This window comes from Oncorhynchus mykiss, chromosome 13 (assembly GCF_057628025.1).
Source record: "Oncorhynchus mykiss isolate SJ-2025 chromosome 13, ASM5762802v1, whole genome shotgun sequence".
Taxonomy (NCBI): Eukaryota; Metazoa; Chordata; class Actinopteri; order Salmoniformes; family Salmonidae; genus Oncorhynchus; species Oncorhynchus mykiss.
This window is the reverse complement of record NC_143034.1, coordinates 26,786,395-26,800,065: the sequence shown is the minus strand read 5'-3', so window position 1 is coordinate 26,800,065 and position 13,671 is coordinate 26,786,395. Positions and strand designations below refer to the sequence as shown.

General features: G+C 44.5%; 1 protein-coding gene across 24 annotated transcripts in view; it reads left to right on the top strand.

Annotated features, from left to right (window-relative positions):
• Positions 1-13,671, top strand: part of LOC110485800 (myosin-10) — a 95,662-nt gene that overhangs the window by 19,407 nt on the left and 62,584 nt on the right. For all 24 annotated transcript variants that reach the window (XM_090195890.1, XM_036940464.2, XM_090195889.1 and 21 more), the window contains exon 3: positions 1,345-1,501. In XM_090195890.1, coding sequence (XP_090052016.1) covers positions 1,345-1,501 — 157 coding nt within the window. The remainder of the gene's footprint in view (positions 1-1,344; positions 1,502-13,671) is intronic.

The window sequence follows — 13,671 nt, the reverse complement described above, 5'->3', positions numbered from 1 at the left end:
GGAGTGTGTGTGACTCACAATCGCTCTTCCCGCTCCAGCCAGGCGACAACCGTGGCAGTGAGCTTTGCTCCGCAAGAGTCTTTAGACTAGGACCCTGCGGCTACCCCCACCCCACACCAGCATGCCTTGGCCACACCGCCATTGTTCTAGCTCAGCAACTTGGTTAGCCGACCTTGGGCCCCTCTGCAGCCACCTGTCTTCTGCCTCCCCTGCCCCAACACACAGACAACATAATTACAGCTAAGCTTGGACGGACCAAGAGAGGGACTGAGAGATGGAGATAAAGGGTGCATGGACACCCTTTAAAGGCAGAATCGGAAAAGGACCCTTCTGCATAATCACCCGTCCCCCTTCTCTTACTGGTTTAATGGAATATCCCAGCCGGCAGACTGTAGACAGGGATTAACCCTCTCCTGGCCTGCCCTCCCCCCAGTCTGACACTGCAGGGATGATATGGCAGTTTTGTACGCAACTTCAACGACCCCCATTTAGAGATCTGCATTAGTGTTTAAGAGATGGGATTTATTGCTCTCTGTTTTGGGTTATTACAATGCATCACACACAGCGTAACTCATTCCCTGGCTTGAGTGCATTGGACTGCACTGAATAAAGAGCCGTCCTCTCAGCCGGATGCGATGAGGTGGAGGAGGAGGAGGAGAAAGCTGTGTGGGAGGAATCTCAAATGGTGCAGCACTTTGGCAGCCATCCACCTAGCAGCATCTATATCACAGGGACTGTTTCTGTATGATCAGTTTTTGGGGGTCAGGGGGAGAGTGAGAGAAAAGGGAAAATAAATCCCGGCTTGGAACCAGAGGCAACCGGTCTTTTTATGATGCCTAATCATTATGATGGTAGTGTTTTAATCTCAGTCCCTGTAGCAGCAAACTGAAGGTCAACCTTATCATTAGGCTACTTTGATACGGACCAGCAATGATCTTTGTTCTCTCATTCCCTCTACCTGTATGTATCCTTTCACATCTTCACTGTCCTTCCACCACCATACAAGCCAATGTCAGGCCATTACTCTGTTTGTGCTTAGTCACTGTCCACTAAGCAGTTCACACTCCTTTTCAACCCCACAAGCGAGAGGGGAAATTGCTTTCTGATTGCTTCAACATCATTAGTTAATAGTGATAGTAGTGATTCCCTGTGGGGCACTGAAGGGATTTGTAAGCTCTTTCTCATTACATGACAACTGACTGGTCCACAATTGTTTCAGATGGTTTCTCTTTACCTGGCAAACCTGTATTATTAAATGTAAAAACAAAAAACGTGATATCAAATCATGGTGTCTTCAGATTCCCGTGTTTCACACTGAATGACATGATCTTCTTTCTCCTGCAGACATACTCTGGCCTCTTCTGTGTGGTGATAAACCCCTACAAGTACCTGCCCATCTACTCGGAAAACATCATAGAGATGTACAGGGGGAAGAAGAGACACGAGATGCCCCCTCACATCTACGCCATCTCAGAGTCCGCGTACAGATGCATGCTCCAAGGTAAGTCTTAATTGGTTATGGTTTATCCCTCCCTTTACTGCAACCATCAATGTCACTGCACAAAATATGCGCATATGTTTGCTACACAGGGAAATTGTATGAATGATCTGATTCAGTCTACTGGAACCAGAAAGTCAAAGCCAACTTAACCGGTTGTTTTGGGATTAAGGCTGTTGTTGAGAGGCAGTCAACCGGTAGGTACAGTACATACTGATATTAGGACAGGCTTGTCTCTACAGTGGCAGGTGCACTTATCTCCTAGGTCTGTGATGTTAATTGGAGTCTGTTTGGATAATTTGTCATGTTAATTGTACAATGTCAGTTCCCATAGGGCTAGATGTTGTTGTGTTTCAATTTAAAATGTTGCTAGGGGATGAACAGATATTGGGCCTTTATGTCATCATTTTAGTTTTGTTGTTTTGTTTGGGGGCGGGGGCTTCTGTAAATTGTCAAAATGTTACCTTTCACCTCCCGGGTGGCGCAGTGGTCTAGGGCACTGCATCGCAGTGCTAGCTGTGCCACCAGAGACTCTGGGTTCGCGCCCATGCTCTGTCGCAGCCAGCCGCGACCGGGAGGTCCGTGGGGCGACGCATAACTGGCCTAGCGTCGTCCGGGTTAGACGGGAGGGTTAGGGAGGGTTAGGCCGGTAGGGATATCCTTGTCTCATCGCGCACTAGCGACTCCTGTGGCGGGCCTGGCGCAGTGCACGCTGGCCAGGTCGCCAGGTGCACTGTTTTTCCCCCGACACATTGGTGTGGTTGGCTTCCGGGTTGGATGCGCGCTGTGTTAAGAAGCAGTGCGGCTTGGTTGGGTTGTGTTTCGTAGGACGCATGGCTCTCGACCTTCGTCTCTCCCGAGCCCGAGGGAGTCATAGCGATGAGACAAGATAGTAACTACTAACAATTGGATACAACAAAATTGGGGAGAAAAGGGGCGGAAAAATAAATAAAAATGTTACCTTTCCCCATGTTGCATTTGTCAGGGCATCTCCATTAGCTCTACTGTTACAATACTCAAGGCTTTCGCTCTCAAGTTACCAAACCAATACAAGCCACGTGTTGCCATCGCCAACGCTCATAAAAGTTGTTTAACAGTCGCCCTGTGATTTACGGGATTATTACTCAATTTCAACAACTTTAGGGCCATTCATTTCACTAGAAGGCTTAATTGAAACCATCAGCTAAACCATGGTTTGTTGCATACTAAAGTCACCCCCAATTATTTTGATGTAGTGCACTGGCCAGCTCTGTATTATGTAGTAGTTGCCCTAAATTCATGCAAGCATCTCCAGCATTATGGTATCAAATGGCACGCATTGAGGAAAAAGAGCTCGTGGAAACAGTCCAAAGGAGCTGGTCTTATTTCTCTGTTCATATTTCCACCTCCAGAGAGAAATGAATTTTGCCAGCAATGTCACAGTGGAAAGGGGAAGTGAAGGATGACTGGGTTTTTTCCATGAAGTGCTGATACCTCAGAACTATGCACTTCTCAGGACCACTATGGGTTACAAGCACCAATGGGTCTAAATCTCAGCTTGAGAACCCAAAGCCTTTAGTCACTGCAGAGAGAATCCACTTCAGACCTCTTCAGATTGCCAGAGGCTTTGACTTTGTCTCTGGCATGGTCAAAGTATGTTGACGCACCGCAAGTGTTGGGTGAAGAAAAACATACACCACTTTATTAGAATTGCATCTGATTCCATAACACAAGGAGGGTGAATCTATGTGACTCAAGTAGATTCACAATCCTGTATGTGATGTTAAATCCAGTTTGTAATAGACTTCATCCCGTTTGGGTTGGTTTTTACTCAACCATAAATCTTCCAGGGGTTCGTGATGAGGGAGAACTTATCTCTTGCAGCGTCTACTAGCCTATAGGTTCTGCCCAGCAGCAGAAGCCTGCATGACCTTCTATTCCTCACGTCAGTGGAAAAATAGTGAAGGGCAGAATTGATTTACAAGGAGCTGCTTAAAGAAAGCACCCATTTCTCTGTCTCTCTCCATCATTCTAGTGCCAGTAACCAATCGCTTCTTTCAAACCACATGCTCCATCTTTTTCCATGGCCTTACCCTCTAATTGCCAAGGTTCTTGGCTTTCTCTGAACAGCTCTGTTTTTTCTTGGAATTTATTAATCACATTTTTGTCTGTTGACATTTGGTTTATTTCATGTCTTTTGTATCTTATACTCCCAAGTAGAAATAGCAACATTATCTGTCCTGTCCCAGACACCTGTTATCTGTTCTGTCACAGATACCCGTTATCTGTCCTGTCCCAGACACCTGACTAAACCAACATCATTCTAGGCAGCAAACAATCCTTCCCAGTCCCCCTTTATCTCCCACTCTAATTTATCCAGAGTGTTTACACCAGCGTGTGTTTGTGTTTGCACTAGATGTCGACCGATTAATCGGAATGGCCGATTAATTAGGGACAATTTCAAGTTTTCATAACAATCGGAAATCTGTATTTTTGGGCGCCAATTTTTTAAAATGTTTTATAGTAATTTTTTTTACATTTGATTTTTATTCCTTTTTATTTAACTAGGCAAGTCAGTTAAGAACACATTCTTATTTTCAATGACTGCCTAGGAACTGGGGGTTAACTGCCTTGTTCAGGGCCAGAACGACAGATTTTCACTGTGTCAGCTCAGGGGTTTCAATCTTGCAACCGCACAGTTAACTAGTCCAACGCTCTAACCATTGCACTCCACAAGTAGCCTGCCTGTTACGCAAATGCAGTAGAAGCCAAGGTAAATTGCTAGCTAGCATTAAACTTATCTTATAAAAAACAATCAATCATAATCACTAGTTATAACTACTAATCCGGTTTAGCAGGCAATATTAACCAGGTGAAATTGTCAGGGTATATGCAACAGTTTGGGGTGCCTGGCTCATTGCGAACTAATTTGCCAGAATTTTACGTAATTATGACATACATTGAAGATTGTGCAATGTAACAAGAATATTTAGACTTAGGGATGCCACCCGTTAGATAAAATACCGAACGGTTCCGTATTTCACTGAAATAATAAACGTTTTGTTTACGAAATGATAGTTTCCGGATTCGATCATATTAATGACCAAAGGCTCGTATTTCTGTGTGTTATTATGTTATATTTAAGTCTGATTTGATAGAGCAGTCTGAGCAGCAGCAGGCCCGTAATCATTCAAACAGCACTTTTGTCGTTTTGCCAGCAGCTCTTCGCAAGCACAGCGCTGTTTATGACTTCAAGCCTATCAGCCTAATGGCTGGTGTAACCAATGTGAAATGGCTAGCTAGTTAGCTGGGTGTGCGCTAATACTGTTTCAAACGTCATTCGCTTTTAGATTTGGAGTAGTTATTCCCCTTGCGCTGCAAGGGCCGCGGCTTTTGTGTAGCGATGGGTAACGATGCTTCGATTCTGGCTGTTGTCGATGTGTTCCTGGTTCGAGCCCAGGTAGGGGCGAGGAGAGGGACGGAAGTTATACTGTTACACTGGCAATACTATAGTACCTATAAGAAAATCCAATAGTCAAAGGTATATGAAATACAAATGGTATAGAGAGAAATAGTCCTATAAATACTATATTAACTACAACCTAAAACCTCTTACCTTGGAATATTGAAGTCTCATGTTAAAAGGAACCACCAACTTTCATATGTTCTCATGTTCTGAGCAAGGAACTTAAACTTTAGCTTTTTTACATGGCACATTTTTTACATGGCACATTTTTTACATGACACATATTACTTTCTTCTCCAACACTTTGTTTTTGCATTATTTAAACCAAATTGAACATGTTTCATTATTTATTTGAGGCTAAATTGATTTTATTGATATTTTATATTAAGTTAAAATAAGTGTTAATTCAGTATTGTTGTAATTGTCATTATTACAAATATATACAGTGGGGCAAAAAAGTATTTAGTCAGCCACCAATTGTGCAAGTTCTCCCACTTAAAAAGATGAGAGAGGCCTGTAATTTTCATCATAGGTACACTTCAACTATGACAGACAAAATTTGAAAAAAAAAATCCAGAAAATCACATTGTAGGATTTTTAATGAATTTATTTGCAAATTATGGTGGAAAATAAGTATTTGGTCAATAACAAAAGTTTATCTCTATACTTTGTTATATACCCTTTGTTGGCAATGACAGAGGTCAAACGTTTTCTGTAAGTCTTCACAAGGTTTTCACACACTGTTGCTGGTATTTTGGCCCATTCCTCCATGCAGAGCTACTCTAGAGCAGTGATGTTTTGGGGCTGTTGCTGGGCAACACGGACTTTCAACTCCCTCCAAAGATTTTCTATGGGGTTGAGATCTGGAGACTGGCTAGGCCACTCCAGGACCTTGAAATGCTTCTTATGAAGCCACTCCTTCATTGCCCGGGCGGTGTGTTTGGGATCATTGTCATGCTGAAAGACCCAGCCACGTTTCATCTTCAATGCGCTTGCTGATGGAAGGAGGTTTTCACTCAAAATCTCACGATACATGGCCCCATTCATTCTTTCCTTTACACGGATCAGTCGTCCTGGTCCCTTTTCAGAAAAACAGCCCCAAAGCATGATGTTTCCACCCCCATGCTTCACAGTAGGTATGGTGTTCTTTGGATGCAACTCAGCATTCTTTGTCCTCCAAACACGACGAGTTGAGTTTTTACCAAAAAGTTATATTTTGGTTTCATCTGACCATATGACATTCTCCCAATCTTCTTCTGGATCATCCAAATACTCTCTAGCAAACTTCAGACGGGCTTGGACATGTACTGGCTTAAGCAGGGGGACACGTCTGGCACTGCAGGATCTGGGATCCCTGGCGGCGTAGTGTGTTACTGATGGTAGGCTTTGTTACTTTGGTCCCAGCTCTCTGCAGGTCATTCACTAGGCCCTCCCGTGTGGTTCTGGGAGTTTTGCCCACCGTTCTTGTGATCATTTTGTCCCCACGGGGTGAGATCTTGCGTGGAGCCCCAGATCGAGGGAGATTATCAGTGGTCTTGTATGTCTTCCATTTCCTAATAATTGCTCCCACAGTTGATTTCTTCAAACAATGCTGCTTACCTATTGCAGATTCAGTCTTCCCAGCCTGGTGCAGGTCTACAATTTTGTTTCTGGTGTCCTTTGACAGCTCTTTGGTCTTGGCCATAGTGGAGTTTGGAGTGTGACTGTTTGAGGTTGTGGGCAGGTGTCTTTTATTCTGATAACAAGTTCAAACAGGTGCCATTAATACAGGTAACGAGTGGAGGACAGAGGAGCCTCTTAAAGAAGAAGTTACAGGTCTGTGAGAGCCAGAAATCTTGCTTGTTTGTAGGTGACCAAATACTTATTTTCCACCATAATTTGTAAATAAATTCATTAAAAATCCTACAATGTAATTTTCTGGAATTTTTTTCTCATTTTGTCTGTCATAGTTGAAGTGTACCTATGATGAAAATTACAGGCCTCTCTCATCTTTTGAAAAGGGAGAACTTGCATAATTGGTGGCTGACTAAATACTTATTTGCCCCACTGTATATATTTTTTAAATCGGCCGATTAATCGGTATCGGCTTTTTTGGTCCTCCAATAATCCGTATCGCTATCGGCGTTGAGAAATCATAATCGGTCGACCTCTAGTTTGCACAGCTCTTCTTGACCTCTTAATTATTTTTCTGGATTTTGGGGCGAGGGGCAGCTCCCCAGCGATACTATCACAGGACAAACTCTGGATGTCCATAGGGCTGTGCTATTGGTGTGGATGCACATTATGGAGCACCATCCCATGACTGTCACAACAACAGACATCATAGAGAGATGTCTGAGAGATGTCTCTCTTTCCCTCTGCCTGATATAGCTGGGAGGCACGCCAGGCTGGGAGTGGTGACTGGGACCAGACCAGTGAGAACAGAGAGGGTGACCTGCATTTGGCAGCACATTGGGACCTTTTGTCTCTGTGGCAAGGGCTTGTCCGTCCAGTGGGGGTCGGTTGTGACGAGTTGGGCAGTCCCGTCATCCAGGCCCTGCCTGGTGTCAGTTTAGACAAGGAGGAATTTCTCTCTCAGTGTGGAGAATGTGTGCATTGACACCTCAAGTAGTGTCCTCTGTGAAGAATCTCTTCAAAGACACTGGTTGGATGTACTGGTAATGTAGTGGTAATTCCACTGTCGGATATTGCATGTGCATGCAAATACATAGTGCTTCCCCAATCATACTTTTGTTATGAGCCCTATTTGTCCCATGACCCAGTGAGTTATTCTCATTACTCCCTTCATACCTACCAGCTTTCTCACACCCTGAGCATCTGCATGGATGCAGGGGTGGGGTGCAGGGACTGGAGACTTGGACTCGGAGTAAGTGCCATTTCAAATCCAAATTACTTCTTTGTTTTCTGTTCATTTCACCCATTTAAATGAGGCATCGGTTTCTGCCAATAACCAATTTAGAAATTAAAGGATACCTCTCAGGACCTGAAGTTCCCATGCACTTTTATGCAGGCTTGTCACAGTGGTAGTCATCGCCAGGATAGTCATCATGGCTAACCAGCCAACCAACGGTTTGTAGGTTGGAGATTAGCAGATGCCAGCTGCTACTCTGGCCCTGAGCAGGTCTATAACCTGATTCAGTTCAGTGATTATGCGCTGGTACCCTGTACTGATTGTATGAAAATGTCGCTGGATCACTGCATAGTGTTATGGATATCATCATGGCATTATCTCAGTGCCATGATTTCAACCCTAAAGGTTGTGATACTGATGATAGTATCACATGTTCCTTTGGACATTGAAGTTCAAATTTAGCCACGAGGAACAGGCATTTGCTTCATGTCATGTATTAGGTTAAGTATTCATTAACATGAACAATGCACATTGGTCAACATTTCTGCAACTGTGCCAGATTTAGCCAGACGGATAAATCATCTGTCGTCCCTGGGCAGTTTGTTATCTTCACAGTTTGTAGGCCTCACATCTTCATCCAAGGAAGTCAACTTCCAGACAGTCAAATCAAGTTATTGGCTAAAAGATGTCTAAACCTTTCCAGGGGCTAGTCATTATCCCAGCATTTCTGAGATGCCAGCCAATGGCCAGATGGAGGGTTAAATGAGGTGTAAAGTTACAAAGTCCTGGTTGTGTAACTAGGCCTCCCCCACCACAACTAGACCCACACATCTGCCATGAATTACTTCTCCAGATTCTTTCCATAATCTCTCTCGTTGCTCTGGACTGATGGCGTCCAGTCAGTTACAAGGGGCTAATTTGAACATTTCTGGAACGTGTCGTTAAGAAATGCAAAGCGCTGATGTTCTCTTGAATGAAACCATGTGTTGGTTGAGAGAAGAAACACCCATGTCAGCACGGGGATTTCAAGAGTGGACTGTACTCGCATCAACGGCAACACTGTCCCTAACCAACATAGTTGTCCAACAGCAAGGTTTTGTGAGATTGAAGAGAATGGCCTCTGTAAGGACTCTCCCTTGTGTTTGGATAAGCCATTAGGTCCACTCAAGGCAGATCTATATTGGCCTCATAAGCTTTGAGCAATAAGCCTACATTTGTCTCATGGGAACCCTCTCCGTCACTAAATACACTCATGTCTTTGATAATAGTCTCAAAGATAACGAAATGTTAAGTAAATGGTGTGGAGGAAAATTTCCGTGGATGGAGACCTCATGTGCAATGTACGGTCTAGACTCAAAGCGATTGTGGGTGTGTTATTACAATGTAGGCCTAGTGTGTACACTCTGGGACCCGCTGCATCCCATGACCCACTTTGTACCAATAAGACCTGTAATGGTTTTTATGGCCAAAGTTATTTTGAAAAGAATCCAAGGCTTTGTGCCTAGCCTGCCTCGTCCATCCTTTGAGTACTAGAACACACTGAGTACACACAGAGATTGTTGTTAGTCTAGTGAAAAAGAGACCTGCTACATTTTTTAAGGAATTCCAAGTAGAGCCAAGAAAACACAGGCTTGATCAAATTTTCTGAATCAAATCAAATGTTATTTGTCACATGCGCCGAATACAACAGGTGTAGTAGACCTTACCGTGAAACCTTACCGGTTCTAGATAGTGTACCATGGGATTGTACCATGGTACCATGGGATTTTTTTAGCCTAATAGTTGGAACAGCTTTAATTGAGTTAGCCTGCTCTGTTGCTTTTCACATATGTTATGGAATTGAGATAACATTTGTCCCATTTCCCCCCCAATTTCCAAGTCTTTGTGGCCCTAAACTCATTCAACCTGCAGGGAATTTTTACCCTGAATATCAGCAGATTCAGCACTCCTCTGATGTTTCCAGCTGCCAAACATGGGAATGATGTCCCTGGAGACACTCTGCAGTCTGAGCACCTAAACGACTGTGCCCTCCAGACAGAGCAGAGGTCTAGCTGTTTCTTTAGCCTCCCCTGAGATCCACGGCAGGCTCAGCAATACTGCAGCACACAGCCATTTTCCCTAGAGATATAATATGAGCGTGGTTGATGTCATAAACCTATAAAGTTCTGGATTATGCTGACAATGATCCATTTCTATGGCTCTTCCCCTCTAGGGTTTGTAAAACAACTGGCATTAAGCCGGTGGAGCCAAATGCTCCACCATCACTATGCCAACGCTCCACCATCACTATGCCAACGCTCCACCATCATTATACCAACGCTACTTTGTACCACATTGAAGAAGCTAGAGAATATCCATTACCCTTGTTTCTTGCAGTGACCAAACCTCTCTGCTGGCCATTACAGTTCAATGGCAAGGAATGCAGGAGTGGCCATTGGGCTGCTGTATATCCTCTGGGTGAATAAAGAATAAATCATTGTCTGCAGAGGCGGGAGGAGGCTAAGAGGACTCCTAATGACCCTGGGCCTGGGAGGAACAAAGTCAAACAGGACACTGAGAGGGCAAGACCTGCAGATTACCCGTTTTCTTTTCTGTCCGGGGCAGGCTGAGACTGACTGCAGCTATAGCCAAGTCATCCCTTTTCTGTTGTGTTTTTGTTTTTTGGTTCTGTAGTGACAGTTCGAGAACAGCGAGAGAGGAATGACGTTAGAACATTGAGGAATGCGTTTGATCTCACCCGTGGAATTCAGCCTCGGTCAGGCCTGGATTGAACGATACAAGGGATGGGAAATGTAATCTCTGTCTAAGTGACGTTCACAAGAGCCCTCTCAACGTTCCATGGTGTCCAAAGTGTTCAGTATTCTACATGTGCTTCTCCCTTTGAAACACCTTTCATGTTTCGTCTTGAATTGAATTTATTAGAACATCTTGGCTCAGGAATACAATGGCTTCAGATCAGGAGACCCAGGTCCACGTTCTCCCCTTTGTTTTGGCCTTGGTTTGGACCTGGCCTCTGGCCTCTGAAGCTGTAGATGAGATCACAATCAGTCCCTCAGTTTGTGTGACTAATGAAAAATTACTTCAAACCACTACCCGCCAAATTCCTGCGCGGTGCGGTTGGTCGCCCGTCTCGGGACAGCTGGTTCTGTTTCTCAGCCAGGACGGAGCCACATTGGCTGTCCACTCATCTGAAAAAAATACACAATGTGCCGTACTCACAGTGAGAATTCCTCTCTGTGTTGTCACCCAGCATGGATTGGCTTTTGGCAGAGCTAACATACAGTAAATGAGCCCTGTTGAAAGTCCTCAGGGCCTTGGTAAGCTCTTAATAATGGGCTACTTTTTTGTCATCAGACTTTCAACTGCTGGGTTTTTCCCTCAGGTCAGTCTCACGATAGGGGAAAAGATATTGAATGTCCCTAATACTTTACCAGAATGGCAGGTGTGTGTTACCTTGCATTATACTCCATGATCTAAGTATTCTAAATATTGAAGTAGGACAAGGCCTCAGGTTCTGGCTTAATTGTGATTCCCTTCCCTTACTTTCTGTCACTCCCCGTCACTCCCTCTGTCCTTGCTGTGACAGCTATAGTCCAGTAGTACACAACCTGTCTCCTGTAATTTATCTCACTCCTGAGGTAAATATTAAACACAGATTTCCTAAACGTGTACTGTACCAGGTGCCTTGGTCTGGGTCACGTAAACAACACACACTGAATAAATGTCCAGATGTCCGGGGCTGTCTAACTTCTCAAAATGATGAATCCGCCTATCTAGCCTAGCCTATCACATTTCCCTTCTAAGGACCCATTTCTCAGGAAAGATCCACGTTGGAAATGGAAACTAGATTTGCTGGGTCTGTCTATTTATTTTATTTCCCATCTGTAAGTTGATGTTGGTGGCTGAGGACTAACTCCTGGTTCTGCCCGTATCAGAAGCCCTGCCACTGCAGTGTAATGGCCCCATAGCAGAAGCCCTGCCACTGCTGTTTAATGGCCCCATAGCAGAAGCCCTGCCACTGCTGTTTAATGTTCCCATAGCAGAAGCCCTGCCACTGCTGTTTAATGGCCCCATAGCAGAAGCCCTGCCACTGCTGTTTAATGGCCCCATAGCAGAAGCCCTGCCACTGCTGTTTAATGGCCCCATAGCAGAAGCCCTGCCAATGCAGTGTAATGGCCCCATAGCAGAAGGCCTGCCACTGCTGTTTAATGGCCCCATAGCAGAAGCCCTGCCACTGCAGTGTAATGGCCCCATAGCAGAAGCCCTGCCACTGCTGTTTCATGGCTGTTTCAGGGGCCAGGGGCTTTGCCTCTTAGACCCCATTCACAAGCAGGCACTCCACAGTGTTTGTTTTTGTGAGTGTTATCTTGACTGCTTTAAGCACAGATGACGGCTAACAGGGACCAGACACAGAGGAACAGTCCAAAACCCCCTATTGACCGCCTGCCAGCTGTTTGCTGTCAAAGACAGCTTTGCAGCTTGTGAACGCCATCAATCATCAGCAATCATAATGCCTTGCCGGAATTAACTGTTTTATAATGAGATGGTAACAGAAAGGGGGAGAGGATTGGTGCATGCAGGCTATGTCAGAGAGAACATACACAGTGTACAAAACATTAGAAACATCTTCCTAATATTGAGTTGCACCCCCTTTTGCCATCAGAACAGCCTCAATTCGTTGGGGCATGGGCTCTACAAGGTGTCGATAGCGTTCCACAAGGATGCTGGTCCATATAGACTCCAATGCTTCCCACAGTTGTGTCAAGTTGGCTGGATATCCTTTGGGTGGTGGACCATTCTTGATACACACAGGAAAAGGTTGCAGTTCTTGACACACTCAAACCGGAGCACCTGGCACCTACGACCATACCCAGTTCAAAGACATGTAAATCTTTTGTCTTGCCCATTCACCCTCTGAATGGCACACATTCACAATCTATGTCTCAAGGCTTAAAAATCCTTCTTTAACCTGTCTTCTCCCCTTCATCTACACTGATTAAAGTGGATTTAACAGGTGACATCAATAAGGGATTATAGCTTTCACCTGGATTCACCTGGTCAGTCTATGTCATGGAAAGTGTCATATTTTGTACATTCAGTGTAAATACAGTATAATCTGACGAGACCCTTAAGCACTGCTGGAGTCCTGCCCGATTAACAGGCTAATAACTGCTCCTGAGGTGTTATACTAACAAACTGACCACTCTAATGCTTTAATGGGATAGCTTTTCCATACCTCTCCACACATTGTAGACTGCAAAATTGGCCAATTCCAGCAATTCCTTGCTCCCCTGCTTGCTGAATTACAGTCAAACTGTCAACAAAGTTTTAGGATGTTGGACCTGGTCCTTCTGACTGTACAGGCCAGGGCACCAAAACCCACATCTCATTTTATTGTGGAAAGGCTGTAAACACCCAGTGTTCCTCAGTCAGCCAAATGGATAGAGCAGTCCATACATGGTCAGTACAGGTGTTCTTCGTATATGGCCAGGTATTTGTCCATATTTGGTCAGTACATGTGTTGTCCATCCATATAGTAGATGTTAACGAGAGGCTTGCCTTCTGCCTTAGAGTCTAGAGTGAAGCCGAAATCACAGACGCCTGTTAACGGCGTGAAAATTTGCGTGCGAGAGTACCGAGCGTCAATTCACATACACAGTATAGCGTATGCCAATGAAAATCCATAATAAACAGTTATCTATGTTCCCTACGAAGCCCCTGAGAGTTATTGTTGTGAGTTCCTTAGATGTCCTACGGGAGCCACCGTACCTGTGCTAAACCCGAGTTGTTTATAAACAACCAAGTCTTTCTTGTTCTTCTACGTAAGCGGTCCTCAAGTTTTTCAGCCATAGCCTGCCTAAGCTATATGCCTATGAA